The sequence below is a fragment of the Rhinopithecus roxellana genome, chromosome 4 (genome assembly GCF_007565055.1).
Source record: "Rhinopithecus roxellana isolate Shanxi Qingling chromosome 4, ASM756505v1, whole genome shotgun sequence".
Classification (NCBI taxonomy): domain Eukaryota; kingdom Metazoa; phylum Chordata; class Mammalia; order Primates; family Cercopithecidae; genus Rhinopithecus; species Rhinopithecus roxellana.
The window spans coordinates 56857987-56876991 of NC_044552.1; the positions used below are offsets into that span (position 1 = coordinate 56857987).

At 42.3% G+C, this 19005-nt stretch overlaps 1 protein-coding gene across 1 annotated transcript in view; it reads left to right on the forward strand.

The window, feature by feature from the left end:
- The window catches only part of TNFRSF21 (TNF receptor superfamily member 21), a 74551-nt gene that overhangs the window by 17356 nt on the left and 38190 nt on the right, over positions 1 to 19005 (forward strand). The window contains exons 2-3 of the mRNA XM_010386625.2: positions 5146 to 5797; positions 7299 to 7793. Of these exons, the coding sequence (XP_010384927.2) occupies positions 5146 to 5797; positions 7299 to 7793 (1147 nt within the window). The remainder of the gene's footprint in view (positions 1 to 5145; positions 5798 to 7298; positions 7794 to 19005) is intronic.

Genomic DNA, 19005 nt, shown 5'->3' on the forward strand with positions numbered 1-19005 from the left:
GGGCAATATTAAAACAGTTAAAAGTGCCAGATTGGTTAAGAGGCTGAGAGAGAGTGGTGCGGAGAGTGCGATTGGGCTGTCTCCAAAATGTGTCTCAGAACCAGAGATTAGAGCCCTTAGTTCAGGGTGTCCACAACTTGGATGGGCATCAGAATCACTTGGAAAGCTTAAAAAGAAAATGAACCAAAGCTAAAACCAAATAAATTCCTGGCCCCATTGCAGACCCACAGTGATCTCAGATGATGGGGCTGGGATGTGATTTTTTTAAAAAAGCTTCCCAGGTAATTTTGATGCTGCCTTGAGACCTGAGGCTTTGGTGAGCCTCTGATCTAGTTTATCCAACTCTGTACAAATGAAGGAATTAAGGATCTTGATCAGGTAGGACTCAGCCTCAGATCTTTTGGCTCCCACTCTCTTGTACTTTTCAATGACTGCGTCCCCTAATTCAGGTGTTTTCCTAGCATTAGCTTTGGGTGGCATCTCAACTTGTTGTCGTGTTATACGGAAAACATTCTTAAATTCCACTTTTGAATGGGGTCCACCTCATCCCCATTTCCCATTGCTTCACTCCCAGATCATCATTGGGAATAATTTCTGCAGTGTTTTAATTTTCTTAGAAATCAGAGGGTTGCCACCAGGCTAGTGGGAAAAGCCCAGTTTTAGATCATGAGTTGACTAAAAGGCCTTAGGAAAATGGCTTTTCTCAGGTGCCATCTGAGTCTCTAAAAAGAGAAAGGGATATTGCCAAGTCTTCCTCTCAGCAGGGTTTCACTCAGGCAAAAGAGTCCGTGGAATGGTCCCTCCAGCTTTGTAGCACAGATTGGGTTAACTGCTTACTTCAGAATTGGAAGAGGCCTTCGAGGTCCCTCTAGTTCAGTGATTTTCAGACTTGTTTTAGGAATAAACCCCCTGCAAATGAATTCTTACTTGGAAAGCCGTATTAGCAAATTGGTAAAGTGGAGATGCTTGGTTTAGACAGAGATGGGGGGCTTGGAGCTTACCTCTCCTCCTCCCTGGTCTAAGGGGCATCCTGAGAGCTGTGTTCTGTCCAGTGCTCTCTTAAGTCCTATTTGAAAACCACTGATTTCTTCCTCTTTCCCCTTCCATAAGTAATGGTTCACCAACTTCAACTAACCTGAGCCCTCAAATCTGTCACCTTCTCTCCATTTCCACATCCACCACCCTAGTCTGAGTCACTACCACCTTTCATGTTGGTTTTCACCCTCTAACTGGGTTTTCTCGTCTACTCTCCCATATACCCCTTTCACCCTCTGCTCTGAAGCAGATAGCTTTTTTATTCACAGGTGCAATTATATGCCTCCTCCCCCCACCTATCATGTAAACATTTAATGACTTCTCATTGCATTTTGAATTAAGATCAGCATGTGGAGGCTCTTCAGATGTAACTGTGGCCCCTCTGTTGCATCTTGAGATAGAGCCATGAGCTTTTTAGTTCCTGTACTGAGCTTCCTTCTGCTTCACACTTTTGCTCTGGTGTTCTCTCTGTCTAACCCCCTTTCACTACTTCTTACCTGGAGTTAATTTCTGCCTCTCCATCCTTAAAAGCTATATCAAAATGTTTCTCTAACTTCCCTGAGCTGGGAAGCACCTGTTAAATTCCCTGTCATAGGATTCTATATTTCTCTCTCTCAGCAGTGATCTCAATTCTAATTGAGTAATTACTTTTTCTTGAGGTCAGGAGTTGAGAATTGAGTATATTCTTTTTCTATTCATTCCAACCTAGAATGTAAACTTCATAAGGGCTGGAATAGAGTTCTCAAGGTTCTTTTTTTTTTTTTTTTTTTTTTTTTTTTGAGACCGAGTCTTGCTCTGTCGCCCAGGCTGGAGTGCAGTGGCCGGATCTCAGCTCACTGCAAGCTCCGCCTCCCGGGTTTACGCCATTCTCCTGCCTCAGCCTCCCGAGTAGCTGGGACTACAGGCGCCAGCCACCTCGCCCGGCTAGCTTTTTGTATTTTTTAGTAGAGACGGGGTTTCACCGTGTTAGCCAGGATGATCTCGAACTCCTGACCTCGTGATCCGCCCGTCTCGGCCTCCCAAAGTGCTGGGATTACAGGCTTGAGCCACCGCGCCCGGCCAAGAGTTCTCAAGGTTCTATTCTCAGGCCATGGCATGGTGTCTTGCACACACCTATTAGATCTTCAATAAGCATTTGTCCAATGAATTCATAGTGTCTAGTTTTTGCCATATCTCATTTCTAGTGTTCGCCCGCACACGACTGCAGAAGGATCATTGTTTGTTGGCTCTGCTTGTGGGAACTGGAATTGTCTCTTGTTGTGTGAGGTAATTTAAAGGTTCTTTTTTAGAGACACATTGTGTAAAGTGGGTTACCCAGTATGATACAGTTTAAACAGGGCCGAGTTTTGCTTTAATTAGAAACTTGATCTATTATTCCAAATGAACAAAGAACTCTAAAATCCACTTAAAGTCTGAGAGAGTGTGGAGGCTGTGGCGTTGGGAGGTGGGTTTTATGTACAGCTGGGAAACCCTCTTTGGTAACTCAGTAATCAGGGTTCCTTACTTTAGATTTAGAAGTGCCTATCTGGGGGGAAATATAGAGAGCTGTAGGAAGCCTACCCCAGCTCCATACCCAAATCCACACCTGCTTGCTATTCATGACCTCCTGTGCTCGTTCTGCAGAGCCAACCTGGTGAGGGTGTGTGGGTGTGTCTGACCGTCCATCCTCTCACACAGGTAGGGAGGCTGACTTAGATCACACAACACATCAGAGTGATATTCATCGTCGACCACCACTCCCTGCCCAGATCTTGGGTTCAGTTCTCTTCTTTCATTAATTGAAGCATAATAAGCTGCTATTTGGGTTTCTAATACAGCTTTCAAACTTTCAGAACACCGCAGCTATCCAAAACTGCTTTTGAATGTAGACACGCCAGGAAGTACAGAGCAGAGCCACTTTTGCAACCTCTTGGGTTGGGTCTTTAGTGGGGAGATAGGGTCTAATCCCGTCGTTGGTATTCTTTTCTTTTCTTCTTCTTCTTTTTTTTTTTTTTTGAGACGGAGTCTGAGTCTGTCGCTCAGGGTGGAGTAATGTGGCGGTCTCGGCTCACTGCAACCTCTGCCTCCCAGGCTCAAGCAATTATCCGTCCTCAGCCTCCTGAGTAGCTGGGATTACAGGAAAAATGCCACCACATCTGGCGAATTTTTGCATTTTTAGTAGAGACAGGGTTTCACTATGTTGATCAGGCTGGTCTCGAACTCCTGACCTCAAATGATCTACCCACCTTGGCCTCCCAAAGTGCTGGGATTACAAGCGTGAGCCACTGTGCCCGGCTGGTATTCTTGACAAATGTAACTTGGGCTCCACAGGATGGTTCCTTTTATCCGGTGCATCTGCTGTGCTCGGAAAAAGGTGACTGGGGCTTATTTTGCAAATAGAAGGAACAAGAAAACAAAGGGCAAAGTCAGAAGGGAAAAGGGAAGACATTACAGATTTTATCATCAAGCAGGAGGTTTTTTCCAGGCTCTAAGATGAGGTTAAGCTTCTTCACAAGAGAATCAACAACTGTCCTTTTTTTTTTTTTTTGGCGGAGGGGAGGGTCTTGATAGAAAAAATGAATATACCATCATAAGCTGAAAATTAGTTTTCAATATTATCATTTAACTAGATGGGTAGCTCTGGGATAGGGGAAAGGGACCTCAGGGAAATACTTTTGATTCAAATAGTTAAATTTTGGGGTGGGAGAGAATTGAACCTTGAATTAAGTGTCAAGGTGCTAAAAAGACAGAAACTGATCACTATGAAAAAAATGTTTGATTTATTCTCTTAGTCACTGCTATAGCAGCCAATTTAGAGGGAATTTGCCTTGCTGGGTAGCTGGTAGTTTGAGGCAGCCATTATTGCCCTGACACATAAACTTTGTGCATTTCATAAAGGATAGTGAAAACTGTTGGAACTTCTCAATATTGATTAATGCAGAAAAACTTCCTCTTAATATTCTTATTCTCCCCCACTGTCTTCTCAGAAGGACCTCAGGATTTAGTCCCACAAATATAATTTCCTTTCCCCTAAATGCCTGTTGACTCCCTCTTGCTGGGTCTAGCTTTGTGCTTCCTCTCCTGGGTGGCTGCAGGCCCATGCTTTCGTAGCTATGGTCTTCAAAGGCTGAACAAACAGGGTGTGAATGTGAATCTAAAAGCATCAACTCCGTTGTTTAAAGCACATCACAAAAATGCCAAAGGCCTGCCTCTGTTTTGACAAGTAAATAAAAGTTTAGCTTCACGGAGGCAAACCGTCTGAAAAAATCATGCCGTGACTGTCAGGTAATGCCAAGCAGGCAATCTGGTGCTGTGGAAGTGGCAGCTTGAATGCATGCCTTCCTGGTTCTCAGCTGCCTTGTCCTCCCACCATGAAATGACAGCTTAACATTGGGGTTGGAGAAAGGAAGATAACTATTTAGCAAGTTATTTTCCTATTGCATTTGGATTTTGTCTAGTATATAACTTTTTTTTTTTTTTTTTTTTGAGACAGAGTCTCTTGTCACCCAGGCTGGAGTGCAATGGTGCGATCTCGGCTCATTGCAACCTCCGCCTCCCAGGTTCAAGCGATTCTCATGCCTCAGCCTCCCGAGTAGCTGGGATTACAGGCATGTGCCACCATGCCTGGTTAATTTTGTATTTTTAGTAGAGACAGGGTTTCACCATGTCAGCCAGGCTGGTCTTGAACTCGTGACCTCAGGTGATCTGCGTGCCTTGGCCTTCGAAAATGCTGGGATTACAGGTGTGAGCCACTGCGCCCAGCCGTATATAACATTTTAAATCTCAGCTACGAAGTGTTTTCACATCCGTATTCTCAACTGATTTTTATAATCAATTTGAGATGCATTGTCAGTTTCATTTTACAAATGGTAAAAAGGGAAGCTGATGCAAAGGTCAGGCAATGAAACCAAAGCGTCACAGCAAGTAGATCAAGCTGCAGGATGGGATCCACGTCTTCGTTTCTGTGGTTCTACTGTGTTGCAGCACGCTATCAAAAGGATGCAGTCCTGGTCGGATCTTTAACAGGAATGATGATGGTGGTGCTGGAATTGTTGACCCTTTTTTCTCCTCTGCTCCTATGTAACATCTTCTTGGTTTTTGTTCCTTTCCCTCCCCTTCTGTTTCTTTCAGCTTGGATTCCTTAGCACCACCACAGCTCAGCCAGAACAGAAGGCCTCGAATCTCATTGGCACATACCGCCATGTTGACCGTGCCACTGGCCAGGTGCTAACCTGTGACAAGTGTCCAGCAGGAACCTATGTCTCTGAGCATTGTACCAACACAAGCCTGCGCGTCTGCAGCAGTTGCCCTGTGGGGACTTTTACCAGGCATGAGAATGGCATAGAGAAATGCCATGACTGTAGTCAGCCATGCCCATGGCCAATGATTGAGAAATTACCTTGTGCTGCCTTGACTGACCGAGAATGCACTTGCCCACCTGGCATGTTCCAGTCTAACGCAACCTGTGCCCCCCATACGGTGTGTCCTGTGGGTTGGGGCGTGCGGAAGAAAGGGACAGAGACTGAGGATGTGCGGTGTAAGCAGTGTGCTCGGGGTACCTTCTCAGATGTGCCTTCTAGTGTGATGAAATGCAAAGCATACACAGACTGTCTGAGTCAGAACCTGGTGGTGATCAAGCCGGGGACCAAGGAGGCAGACAACGTCTGTGGCACACTTCCGTCCTTCTCCAGCTCCACCTCACCTTCCCCTGGCACAGCCATCTTTTCACGCCCAGAGCACATGGATTCCCATGAAGTCCCTTCCTCCACTTATATTCCCAAAGGTAACTTAACCTCATGAATTATTTATTTGAGGAAGGCTTTGAGCCCAGTGGCGGTACCAAGAGTGGGCTTATACCAAAGATGTTTTCTCCACTTTGTGTATTCCAAAGTCACCCCCTTGGAGAAGAGGCCTTCAAATGGTGGCTAATTAAATCTGGCTTCTTTGGACTTATTAGAAACATGTAGACTCAGAATTTTTCTATTAGGGGAGATCAAATATCTAAAAACTAGGTCACATCAAGCTATAAAATATGAACCAAGAGAAATAAGGACAGCGTGTGACCTTATGTAAGTCACTTAACCTCTTCAGGCCTCGGTTTCAAACTTGTCAAACAAATGAATGATTTAGATGTTTCAGGTTCCTTCCAGATTAAAAGTTTTCCAACATGGAGTCAGTCCCAGGCAGACACAGGCAGGAGCAGAGAAAGAGGGAGAAAGGGAGAAAATATCATTACATCTGGAAGCGAGGGACGAATTTTGAATCCAGGTGGGGCAAAGAATGGGTAGGAAAGTTAGGAGCATCAGGAAATAGGCAAATTTGTATCAGATTGAAGGTAACTAGCACTCATGTCTGGAAAATAATAACCATTTTTTCCCAATGATTTTAACTTTACTCCTTGTATCAATTATTCAAGTTTTCCATCAGAACCTCTAGCAGAATATAAAATTTATCCTTTATTTTCAAATTCTTTTTGATTGAATGTAATTTTCATGAGATGATGACCCACTTGAGTTGTTCCTCCTAGTGTCCTCTCATGCATGATTACATTTAGCCTTCATGATAACCCCGTGGAGACAGCCATCTTACAACTGCCAATTGAAATGAAGAAACAGCCTCCAAGAGCTCAGATGGCCACTCCAGCTTTTCTTAGGCCAAGTCCTGTCTCTAGGGACTCAAAATTTCCATCTCTCATACCTCTTAATGAAGATTACTTGTGGAGACTTCTCTGAGAGAAGTCCGCTAAGCTGCCAGCCCAAATCTTGTTTAATCTCTTGATAACAGATGCTCTTAATCACTGACCTGTCCCGCCAAGTCTTTCACTAGTCAAATTTGCATTTGATTTCTTTTCTTTATCTTAGTCATATTCTCAGTTTTACCACTGCATCATAAAATAGTCAAAAGATGGGAGAAGGAAGATGGACAAAAGAATTAAATTTGAACTGGTTCTCTGAAAACTGAAAATAAGAACTGATTAGATCTCTGCACACGTATGTGCCTGCTCAGTATATGAAGTACAGGAGAAGCTGTTGTCAAGCTCAGCTGTTGGATCCTTAAAGATGCCCTTGGTTTTGGAGTAAGAAAGTGAGTTCAGTGGTTCAGTTCCATTTTTGCCTTCCACATAGGGTCTTTACGAAAATGTGCAACATAATTTATTCTTAAGCCCCAAAGGTCATCTCATCTTTGATTATCTGGCCTAGCTTGGAGATGACCTGGGAAAGGAGGGAATGTATAGATCCCCAAATATGGAAAAGCTCTTCCCCCCTCCTTACTCTTTTTTCTAGGCATGAACTCAACAGAATCCAACTCTTCTGCCTCTGTTAGACCAAAGGTACTGAGTAGCATCCAGGAAGGGACAGTCCCTGACAACACAAGCTCAGCAAGGGGGAAGGAAGACGTGAACAAGACCCTCCCAAACCTTCAGGTAGTCAACCACCAGCAAGGCCCCCACCATAGACACATCCTGAAGCTGCTGCCATCCATGGAGGCCACTGGGGGCGAGAAGTCCAGCACGCCCATCAAGGGCCCCAAGAGGGGACATCCTAGACAGAACCTACACAAGCATTTTGACATCAATGAGCATTTGCCCTGGATGATTGTGCTTTTCCTGCTGCTGGTGCTTGTGGTGATTGTGGTGTGCAGTATCCGGAAAAGCTCGAGGACTCTGAAAAAGGGGCCCCGGCAGGATCCCAGTGCCATTGTGGAAAAGGCAGGGCTGAAGAAATCCATGACTCCAACCCAGAACCGGGAGAAATGGATCTACTACTGCAATGGTCATGGTGAGCCTTCTGTCTTTTCTCCTTGCTCACAGATCTCTCTGCTGCTTTTTCCCTAGTCCCTGTTTTCTGAAGGAATGGGAATGCATAGTTTGTGGAATCTCTTTTGTAGACCAAACACTACTTGATCTAGTCGTGTTATAGAAAAAGAGATTGTCTTATTAGAAGTAATACATTCAGAGAGAATAATCTCTCTTCCTCCTTTTCCCCTGGTACCTTTAAAACAGAAGAATGTTGCAGAATCAGAGACGTGAGTGACCCCTAGGGACTTTGTTTGACCTTGTCATTTAACAAATGAGGAATCTGAGTTCAGAGAGTTTTGGCAACATTGATCCAAACAAGAGGCTAGTTGTTTCTGAGGACAGATGGGACGAGACTCCTGACTGTTGGAGCACTTGCTTTTTCTATATGATTAGGCTGTGAAGCAAGTGAAGGGGACAAAACCCAACTTGTCATAAGTTTGCCTTCTTCAATCAGAACCTTGCTTTTAGATTCCTAACAATTTCCTCACATGTATATTTTCTTCACTTAACTTTTTAGGATCCCATGTCTGTCAGGAGGGTAGGATGGTCTTTTGGATTGCAGACCCCAGAAGCATAATAGGTCGGTCATCATCTGAGGCTCAGTATTACTTTCCTGGTAGTCAGCATGTGTTGCATACAGGCTGGAATATTTTGGCCTTTCCTCTTTTGAGGGCAAAAAAATAGCTTACAGAACTTGTCCCAGAGCTCAGTTTGATCTGAAGACTGCAGTTTTCAGACTGTGCAGTAAGTTCCCTTTCTTTAAATCCTAAATGAAACTTCAGCCCAGTTTTGATAACCCCATTCAGGTGTGTCCTCTCCCCTCAAAGAGAAAGGGGTGTATCTACTTTTCTAAAAAGCAGTTTGGCTTTTTGTAGTCTTACAAATATTGATACCATTTGGCATGGCAATTCCATTCTTGTGACTCTATCATAAAGGTATAATCAGAAATATTGAAACAAAGTTACAAGCACAAAGATCTTAAACTTTTAAACCAACATCATATCTCATAGAAATTGAAAACAACAGAAGGACAATTTTAGGGAAATAACTAAATGAATTATGGTGTATTCATAGAATGGAATATTATGTTGACATTCAAGATTTTATGAAGTTTTTGATTTTAGCCAGGAAAGTGTTTATACTAGGTCAAAGGGAAAAAACAAACACCAAACTGCATACTTTATAGAATATAATCCCAACTCTCATAAAACTTGAAAATAAGACTGAATGGAAATATGGCAAAGTGACATTTTTTTTTCCCCCAGTATGGTGGGATTTATGTGTGGGTTTCTTTTTTCTTTATTAGTTTTCTGTACTTTCCCCAAGTTGTCTGTACTAAGTACATGCTACTTCTATAATGAAAAATTTAGGAAAAGTTAAAGTCTTGCAACTCATTTTGCTTCCCCTTGTTGATTTGTGCAAATCAAGTTTGTCCATCCCCTGACCCAGGACAGCTTTAAGCTTTAGCTTTGAATGCGGCCCGACACAAATTCATAAACTTTCTGAAATCATTATGAGGGTTTTTTTGTTTGTTTGTTTTGTTTTTTTGACAGAATTTAGCTCTTGTTGCCCAGGCTAGAGTGCAATGGCACGATCTCGGCTCACTGCAACCTCCGCCTCCCAGGTTCAAGCAATTCTCCTGTCTCAGCCTCCCGAGTAGCTGGGATGACAGGCATGTGCTACCATGCCCAGCTAATTTTGTATTTTTAGTAGAGATGGGGTTTCTCCGTGTTGGTCAGGCTGGTCTTGAACTCCCAATCTCAGGTGATCCGCCTGCCTCGGCCTCCCAAAGTGCTGGGATTACAGTCATGAGCCACCTCCCCCAGCATTTTTTTTTTTAAAGCTTATCAGTTATTGTTGGTGTATTTTATGTGGCCCAAGACGATTCTTCTTCCAGTATGGCTCAGGGAAGCCAAAAGATTGGACACCTATGATGTAAATGGTCAAAAGTCAAGTGAAAGTCGGACAGAAGCAAACATCCTAGTTGGGTCTTAGCAGTCTAATCCTGCATAAACTTGAATAAGACAACTATTTACTGGAAGCCTGGCTGGGGAAAGCTTCAATTGCCCCCTTCTTTTTAATTAAAAAAAAAAAATCTTTTTATTTGTACATATTTCCAAACTTTTGAAAAGTTGCAACAATAGTACAAAGAATACCTATTTACCTGTGCCAACGTTTACCTATTATTAACATGTTGCTCTTTTGCTTTATTGTTTGCTCTCTCTACATAAAAAATACACCTATAGGGCCAGGTGCGGTGGCTCATGCCTGTAATCCCAGCCCTTTGGGAGGCTGAGGCATGCAGATCATCTGAGGTCAGGAGTTTGAGACTAGCCTGGCCAGCATGGCGAAACTCCGTATCTATTAAAAATACAATGATTAGCCAGGTGTGGTGGCACACGCCTATAGTCCCAGCTCTTCAGGAGGCTGGGGTAGGAGAATCACTTAAACCTGGGAGGCAGAGGTTGCAGTGAGCCAAGATCACGCCATGCACTCCAGCTGGGCCACAGAGTGAGACTTCATCTCAAAAAAAAAAAAAAAAATTTCACACATAGATTTTACATTATAAAATATGTATTATAGAATAGCTTATTATACATTATATAACATGTAATATATAATACATAATTATGTGCATATATACACATACATACATGGGAAAAATATTGTTTCTTAATTATTTTATGGCCTTTTATCCCCTGATACTTTAGCATGTATTTCCCGACAATAAGACTATTCTCTGCAGAAAACATACTACAGTTTTCAACCTTAATAAATTTAGCAGGGTTACAATACTTTGCCTTTCATTTGCCAATATTGTATGTTGACGCAATAAGGCCCTTGGTAGATAATATACTTTTTTTCTCTAACGTAGGATCCAGTCTAGGATCAGAATTGCATTAAACTGCCCTGTAAGTGGCTAGTCAGGATATTTGTTCTGTTGCAGATTTACCCAATTAGTAGAAAACAATGTGAACATCCTGGTAGATAATTAAATATCTGGAACTGTCCTCTCATTATTCACTTTATTACAAAAGCAACTCCATTCCTTTAGTAGTTACTTTTATAGATTAGATTATGATCAGCTACATTTTAAAACTCTCTTTTGCAGTCTGGTTTTTAAAATTCTTGAGAACACAGCAAGTGGTAGAGTAAAAACTGGTCCAGCAGCAGAAAGCAATTTAATATAATAATCTTAGATGTTCTTATGACCATGGTAACCTTATAAACTACTATGCCTGTGTCCTTAAAACAATATCCTACTTTGTAAAAATAATGGAAGTGCCAAATCAAACAAAGCCCGCTCCTACCCTTCTGTGAAAGCAGTACCTCAGCAATGTGCTTTTCAAACTAAATTACAGTAGTTTCATTGAGGCATAACTATCTCTTCCAATAGTTTAGGCTTGTTCCTCAGATTTTTGCATTGGGATATTTATATTTAAGGTATTTTTCTAAGGAAAGTCTTTTCTTTCCAAATTGCTAGTCTCAAACATGCAACTGGGTAAAATCCTATTACAAAGAGAGGTTCTGTTTAGTAAAGCCATTCCAGGTGCTCGGAGTGGCTTCTAGAAACAGGGCTTTGTTGGTCTGATTGCACTGAGTTCTGGCCAGCAGATAATCCTGTATAATAAGATCTTTTCCTGGTCCTTGTCTATTTCACACTGAATTGTTCATGAGGATAAGGTGGGAAGGAAATGGCTTAGCCTTGGGTTGTTTTCTATCCGAGGTCTTCTAAAATCTCACTTATCCCTGCCTACCCTCAGTAGAACAAGTCACGCTCCTGGATGCCATATAGATCCTCCGAACTCTGAAGCTAGGCCATTGGTTTCTGTCTTTCTTGCGAACAGAAACCTCTTTTATTATTCAGCTCTACTCATCCATCTTCATCTACCATGGACGTATAGTTTTTAAAGTTGAACTCCAGAAAGCTACAATCGTACTTTCATGGAGTCCTAGTATTGGAAACATAAGATGAGACCTCACATGGCTAGGAGATGGAAAAATGAGGGTGCTGTGGTATTTTGTATGCTTTCTTCCTTTCTGAAGTCAGAGCAATTTTATGTTTGGTAGATGTTGGTATGTGTTTGGGGACTGGACTGTGGTTTCATGTAGTATATCTACTTCAGCAACAGGAATTGGAAGTACTTCAGAATGTTTATATACAAAATTGTAGTTAAGAGGTTGAAGTGTCAGCAAGATAAGAATATTGTTAATACTCAATTTGTCATGATTTTATCATTTTTTAAAGATGTATTTCTTTATGTTGTATAACCTCAACATAATGGGGTAAGTGGTGGGGGAGTGTCCAAAAAGTTCAATTTAATAAAAATTAAGGATTTATGTGGATTCACATTAACCACCAGGTTACATGGAAAACATTTTTTTTATTTGATCTGTTTTGTCACAAAAGAACAAAAGTAAAGATAGTAGAACTTAATCCCTATACAATTGGCCATACATGGCACTGAGAAAAGTCACCAATGATCTGAAAACACTTTGTTCATTTCCTTATAGCTATGGAGGCTACAAAACTGTATTCCAGTCCCAAGTGAAAAACAGCATAGCTGAGAACAGAAACCAATTGCTGTTCGCTCATTGCTGTTTTTAATTTGTGCCGTTACTATTTCCCTTTTCCTTCTTTCTTTCTCTCCTTCCTCCCTTCCCTCCCCATTCTTCCTCCCTCCTTAACTATTTGCAAAAAGTAGGAAGTCTTGTTCTCAGCAACGAGTTGGCCTGGAAATTTAGAGGGGAAGTTTGAAAAGCAGGTGAGCAGTAGGAATTGCCCTGAAAGTACTTATGGACAAAGAAGCTCTGCAAAGTGACAAAAGGAACAAAACATCGGCAGTTTCTGGCTTGGATCATATTTCCTTTTTCCTTCGGACTGTGAAGAAAAGTGAGGGAAAAAAGGTGAGAGACAAAGGAATTGGATATACCTAGTTTAAACCTGCTCAGTTTCTGATTAGCACATTCTTCAGTGCTCTGCCTTGAGGAGACACTGCAGTAAGTATTTGTTAGAGACAGTGATCCCTCTCCACTTAGTTACATGAGGCACATGCGGTAGATAGGCAGCATCTCCTTTAAATCAGCTGCAACAGGGATTATGAAATCAGTCGGGGCAGGCACTGTTTCTCAAGCAGATTGTTTTGTACCCACTACAGCAAAAGGGCAAAGGTCTTATCCTGTAGAACTGGATTCTAAGATGCAATTTCTTCATTCCTTTAGCTCTCGCCATCTGTCACTGTTTAACTCTTTGTGGCTATGTGGTTTGTCTCCCCACATAGCTTCTAAGTTCTTAGAGAGAAGACATTGGGTCTTACTGTGTGTTTCCCTATGCCTGGAACAGGGCTCGAGGAGGGGTGGTCCAGAGCTGAGCTGGCACATATGGTAACCACTAGCGTCATGAGCTATTTAATTTAAAACTAAAATTAACTAAAGTTAAAAATTCAGCTCCTCAGTTGCACCAGCCACATCTTAAGTACTCAGTAGCCACACATAGCTTGTGGTTACCATATTGGATAGGACAGATAGAGAACACTGCCATCATCATACAAAGTTCTCTTGGATAGCACTGGTGTAAAGCACCCATAAACTAACTAATCTACATATACTTTTTAAGGCCGGATTGTTTTAAAGACATTGCATTGGTTGTTTTCTTGTTGACTTATACTGATGTTGGTGTTAGGGATTTAAACATAGAGACCTTCAGGTGGGTTCTTTATACTAAATTGCCATAGATGATAAGAATTATTTTTCAGAGCTAAAGGAGGCTTCCATAACAGCACCGCTTTAAAATACGCAAAAACTGACTAGGAAAAGATTGCTGACATCCGTTATCTGATTTGCTTATTTCAAAGTGAAACACATCAGCCAATGGACACTGGAGAGCAGGGTGATGCTGAGAGAGAACCCTGCTAATTCAAAGGCCAAGGCAGCTTTGTAAACGCTTGGGTGCTTAGGTTTAACTAGTGTGGAAATGGATTAACCTTCAGTGACTTTAGACTTGGATGTAAATATATGCTGTCCAAAACAATATTTTCCCTAAGCTATCTATACCACAGGTCAGCAAAGTATTTTGCCAGGTATTTTAAGAGAATCTAGGAGATTTTTAGGATTACAGGTTGCAACTACTCCACTCTGTTTGAAAGTGAGTAGTATGAAGTGGCCAGAGACACCATGTAAATGATGGGTGTGGCTATGTTCCAGCAAAGCTTTATTTGCAAGAACAGGTGGTTTGTCCTGCAGGCTGTTGTGTACCAGCATCTGGTCTACACCATAGACTGGTCATCTTTTAGCAGCTTCTTCTCTTTCACCTTCTGCTGGTTTGCACAGCTTGGATAAACAGTCCGATTCTTGGAGCCTTTCTCGAATTTCAACAGTTCGAGCTCAGTTTTTCCTCTAGCAGTAACTGTTTCTAAGTCTGCTGAAGGGTTAAGTAGCAAAGGAGAACCATCAGCTATGAGTGGGAGCAAGGAAAAGGTGGCAGCTGGCCTTGCATTTTCCCTTAAAAATTGTTCTATGCTTCCTCCATCTCCTAACAGATGTCAGCTTTCACCAGGAGAGCTCCATCTTCTGTATGGGTCCACCTCACAGGTGTACCTGCCATGTACCTGCTACAGCTCATCTCTTTGCCAAACTGGAGCCATAGAGAAGAGAGGAGGGATTCTGGGAGAGCTGAGGTTCAAATCTATTCTGCTACTAAAAGGCTGGATGATCTCAGGCAAGGCACTTCCTCTCTTTGGATCTCATCTTTCTTTGCAAAATCAGGAGACTTGAACCTATCACAGAAGGGCCACCAGATTTTGATCAGTGTGACAATTTATTTGTGCCTTACCTGAGTGTGCCTACTGTCTTGCTGGCTTCTATTGGGGAAAACATTGGCCTGAGGGGTCCTGCAATGTGCTGTAGGGTGGGGAACACTGCGCTGCTAGTCAGAGGGAAGAGACCAGGCTCAATGCCAACCTGATGCCACAGAAGGATTGTGTGCTCACTGCAACATGAGAGAGCTTTCCCCCAGGTTTATGAGAGTGTGAGGGCAGGTTAGTGAAAATTTCTATTTAAATTAGGTCACAAGGTTGGGGGAAAACCAAGAGAATGTGTAATAACTCTGTGTGCTTTTATGGAGAATGTGAGATTTTTTTTTCTTTTTTTAAAATTATACTTTAAGTTCTGGGGTACATGTGCACAAAGTGCAGATTTGATACATAGGTATACATGTGTCATGTTGGTTTGCTGCACCTATCAACTCATCGTTTACATTAGGTATTTCTCCTAAAACTATCCCTCCCCCAGTCCCCCACCCCCCAACAGACCCCGGTGCGCAATGTTCCCCTTCCTGTGTCCAAGTGTTCTCATTGTTCAATTCCCACCTATGAGTGAGAACATGCGGTGTTTGGTTTTCTGTCCTTGTGATAGTTTGCTGAGAATGATGGTTTCCAACTTCATCCATGTCCCTACAAAGGACACGGACTCATCTTTTTTTATGGCTGCATAGTATTCCATGGTGTATATGTGCCACATTTTCTTAATCCAGTCTATCACTGATGGACATTTGGGTTGGTTCCAAGTCTTTGCTATTGTGAATAGTGCTGCAGTAAACATACGTGTACATGTGTCTTTATAGTAGCATGATTTATAATCCTTTGGGTATATACCCAGTAATGGGACTGCTGGGTCAAATGATAATTCTAGTTCTAGATCCTTGAGGAATCGCTACACTGTCTTCCACAATGGTTGAACTAATTTACACTCCCACATTAGGAGTGGAAATATAGGAATGTAAAAGCATTCCTATTTCTCCACATCCTCTCCAGTATCTGTTGTTTCCTGACTTTTTAATGATTGCCAATTAAAAGACACAGACTGACAAATTGGATAAAGAATCAAGACCCATTGTTGTGCTATATTCAGGAGACCCATCTCATGTGCAGAGACACACATAGGCTCAAAATAAGGGGATGGAGGAAGATCTACCAAACAAATGGAAAGCAAAAAAAAGCAGGGGTTGCAATCCTAGTCTCTGACAAAACAGACTTTAAACCAACAAAGCTCCAAAGAGACAAAGAAGGCAATCATTAAAAAGTCAGGCGACAACAGATACTGGAGAGGATGTGGAGAAATAGGAATGCTTTTACGTACACCAATCAAACGTAGATTTCGTCTTTTCAAATGCAGATTTCGTCATTTCTTTTTACTCTTTTTTCTCTAACCTTGTCATCTCACTTTATTTCATTAATTTGATCTTCAATCACTGATACCCTTTCTTCCACTTGATCAAATCAGCTATTAAAGCTTGTGCATGTGTCACAGAGTTCTTGTGACATGGTTTTCAGCTCCATCAGGTCATTTAAGGTCTTCTCTACACTGTTTATTCTAGTTAGCCATTTGTCTAATCTTTTTTCAAGGTTTTTAGCTTCCTTGCAATGCGTTCAAACATGCTCCTTTAGTTCAGAGAAGTTTATTATTACTGACCTCCTGAAGCCTACTTCTGTCAGCTCATCAAAGTAATTCTCCATCCAGCTTTGTTCCATTGCTGGCGAGAAGCTGCAATTCTTTGGAGGAGAAGAGGTGCTCTGATTTTTATAATTTTCAGCTTTTCTGCTCTCGTTTCTCCCCATCTTTGTGGTTTTATCTACCTTTTGCCTTTGATGTTGGTGACTTACAGATGGGGTTTTGGTGTAAACGACCCATTTGTTGGTATTCATTTCTGTTTGTTAGTTTTCCTTCTAATAGGTCCCTCAGCTGCAAGTCTGTTGGAGTTTGCTGGAGGTCCACTCCAGACCCTGTTTGCCTGGGTATCACCAGTGGAAGTTGCAGAACAGCAAATATTGCAGAACAGCAAATATTGCTGCCTGATCCTTCCTCTGGAAGCTTCATCCAAGGGGGCAGCTGCCTTTATGAGGTGTCTGTTGGCCCCTACTGGGACGTGACTCCCAGTTAGGCTACATGGGGGTCAAGGACCCTCTTGAGGAGGCAGTCTGTCCCTTCTCAGAGCTCAAATGCCATGCTAGGAGAACCACTTCTCTCTTCAGAGCTGTCAGACAGGGACGTTTAAGTCTGCAGAAGTTGTCTGCGGCCTTTTTTTCAGCTATGCCCTGCCCACAGAGGTGGAGTCTAGAGGAAGCAGGCTTTTTGAACTGTGGTGGGGTCTGCCCAGTTAGAGCTTACCGGCTGCTTTGTTTACCTACTCAAGCCTCAGCAATGGCAGATGTCCCTCCCCCAGCCAGGCTGCCACCTCGCAGTTCAATCTCAGATTGCTGCAGTAGCAGTGAGCAAGGCTCTGTGGGTGTGGCACCGGCTGAGCCAGGCACAGGAGAGAATCTCGTCTGCCGGTTGCTAAGACCTTGGGAAAAGTGCAGTATTTGGGCAGAAGTCTCCCATTTTTCCAGGTTGTCTGTCAGGGCCTTCTGTTGGCTAGGAAAGGGAAATCCCCTGACCCCTTGTGCTTCCTAGGCGAGGCAACACCCTGCCCTGCTTCAGCTTGCCCTCTATGGGCTGCACCCACTGTCCAACCAGTCCCAGTGAGATGAACCAGGTACCTCAGTAGGAAATGAAGAGATCACCCATCTTCTGCATCGATCACGCTGGGAACTGCAGACCGGAGCTGTTCCTATTCGGCCATCTTGATCCTACTTCCAAATGTGAGATATTTTTGTAGTGATTGAAATTGAGCAGTTATTATAGAACTAGTAATGTCTTGAGTCTTTCATTCCCTTCAAGTGTGTAACCAAAAATTATAATATTCCAGCATGCAGCCTGATTGTAAAGGAATGGAAAAGTTCTATCCAAAGGTTTCATCCGTCTCTGAATATTTATGATGAGGGACACTTTGGTTTCACATGAGCCAAGGAGCCCTAGCCATAAACAGAACTCCTGAGAACAACCTTGCATTGGTCACAAGGTGGGTCACGAGGTATTTACATACCTAGTAAATGCTTTACTTGCCTTGGAAAAGTTGCTCAACTCTTGTATGGGCTGGGAAGAGGTCAGCAGGTCATATCCACCCGTAGAGAGTAGCCAGCTTCTGGGATACACATGTCCTGGAAGTAAAACCCTCCCAGTCTATTAAGTATTAATAAATAGGTGCAGGTTTTGGCTATACTGGAAATCCTTCTTAACTTTAGTATTTCTGATCATGGCTTATTAGTGTGAACATGACTCTCCCCAGTAAAAACTCTCTTAAATTACATGTTTACCACAGATCAGTGAATCTTTGTAATTTGTTGGGACTACATGCTTAAATTTTACAAGATAACATAAAAGTTATCTTGCAAATGGAGAAAACTGTCACTCAGTTTTCTGGGTGGAGGCTGGGAAATAAAATAATTTATTTCACTTCTAGAAAGGCAATGTCCACGTCTGGTTTCACATGCAGGTTACAGGCTAAGTGCTCTGCTGGGAAGAAGGTGGCTTTCCAGGGGCCCAGGAAGACCTCTTGTCCACAGGGTATATTTTTAGGTATGACAACCAAATTTCTTCCTGGAAAAATGCTTATGAGAGATATTAAATAAGAGAGGAATTATTCTCTGTCTTAGATGATATTTCTCCCTCTTTGTTCTGCTTTTTGGTATATTATCTCTTGGTTGAGAGTTATTGTTATCTATATGTTGCATTATTTGCCTAAATAGAAGCTAAATGGTCAGTCTTCCCAATTCTGAATTAGTTGGAATTTGGCTAAAGCAGGGAAATACATTATATGAAGTAAACATGCTATCCTACTCTGAAATGATGGAGGGAAGTTTGGGATAAGTTTGTAACCAGGTTCACTCTTAAGGGATCTCAAGGCAAAGGAAAAACTAGAAAATAATCTTTAAAAAGACTTGTTATTCAACTGCTTAACTTGTGATGTTTTTATTTAGTTATATACATTTGAACACCATGTTCAAGGCACTGTTCCAGGACTAGGGCTTACTAGGCTTTAGTAACATAGTGTTTGTTTTCATTTTATTTTTTGGAAAATTTACAAGTTGGAGAGCAATGAAGATCATGGGGAACGTGTGTGTGTGTGTGTGTGTGTGTGTGTGTGTGTGTGTGTCTGTGTGTGTGTGTTTGTATGTAAGTCAAGGTTAGAAGAGATTCACTTAGTCCAGTCCTCTCATTATACTGAGGATGAAGCTGAGGCACAGGAAGAAAGGGTGACTTGCCTGAAGTCACATGGCCAGTAGGGTTAGAGGGAAGCCAAGGCCTGGCTCTCT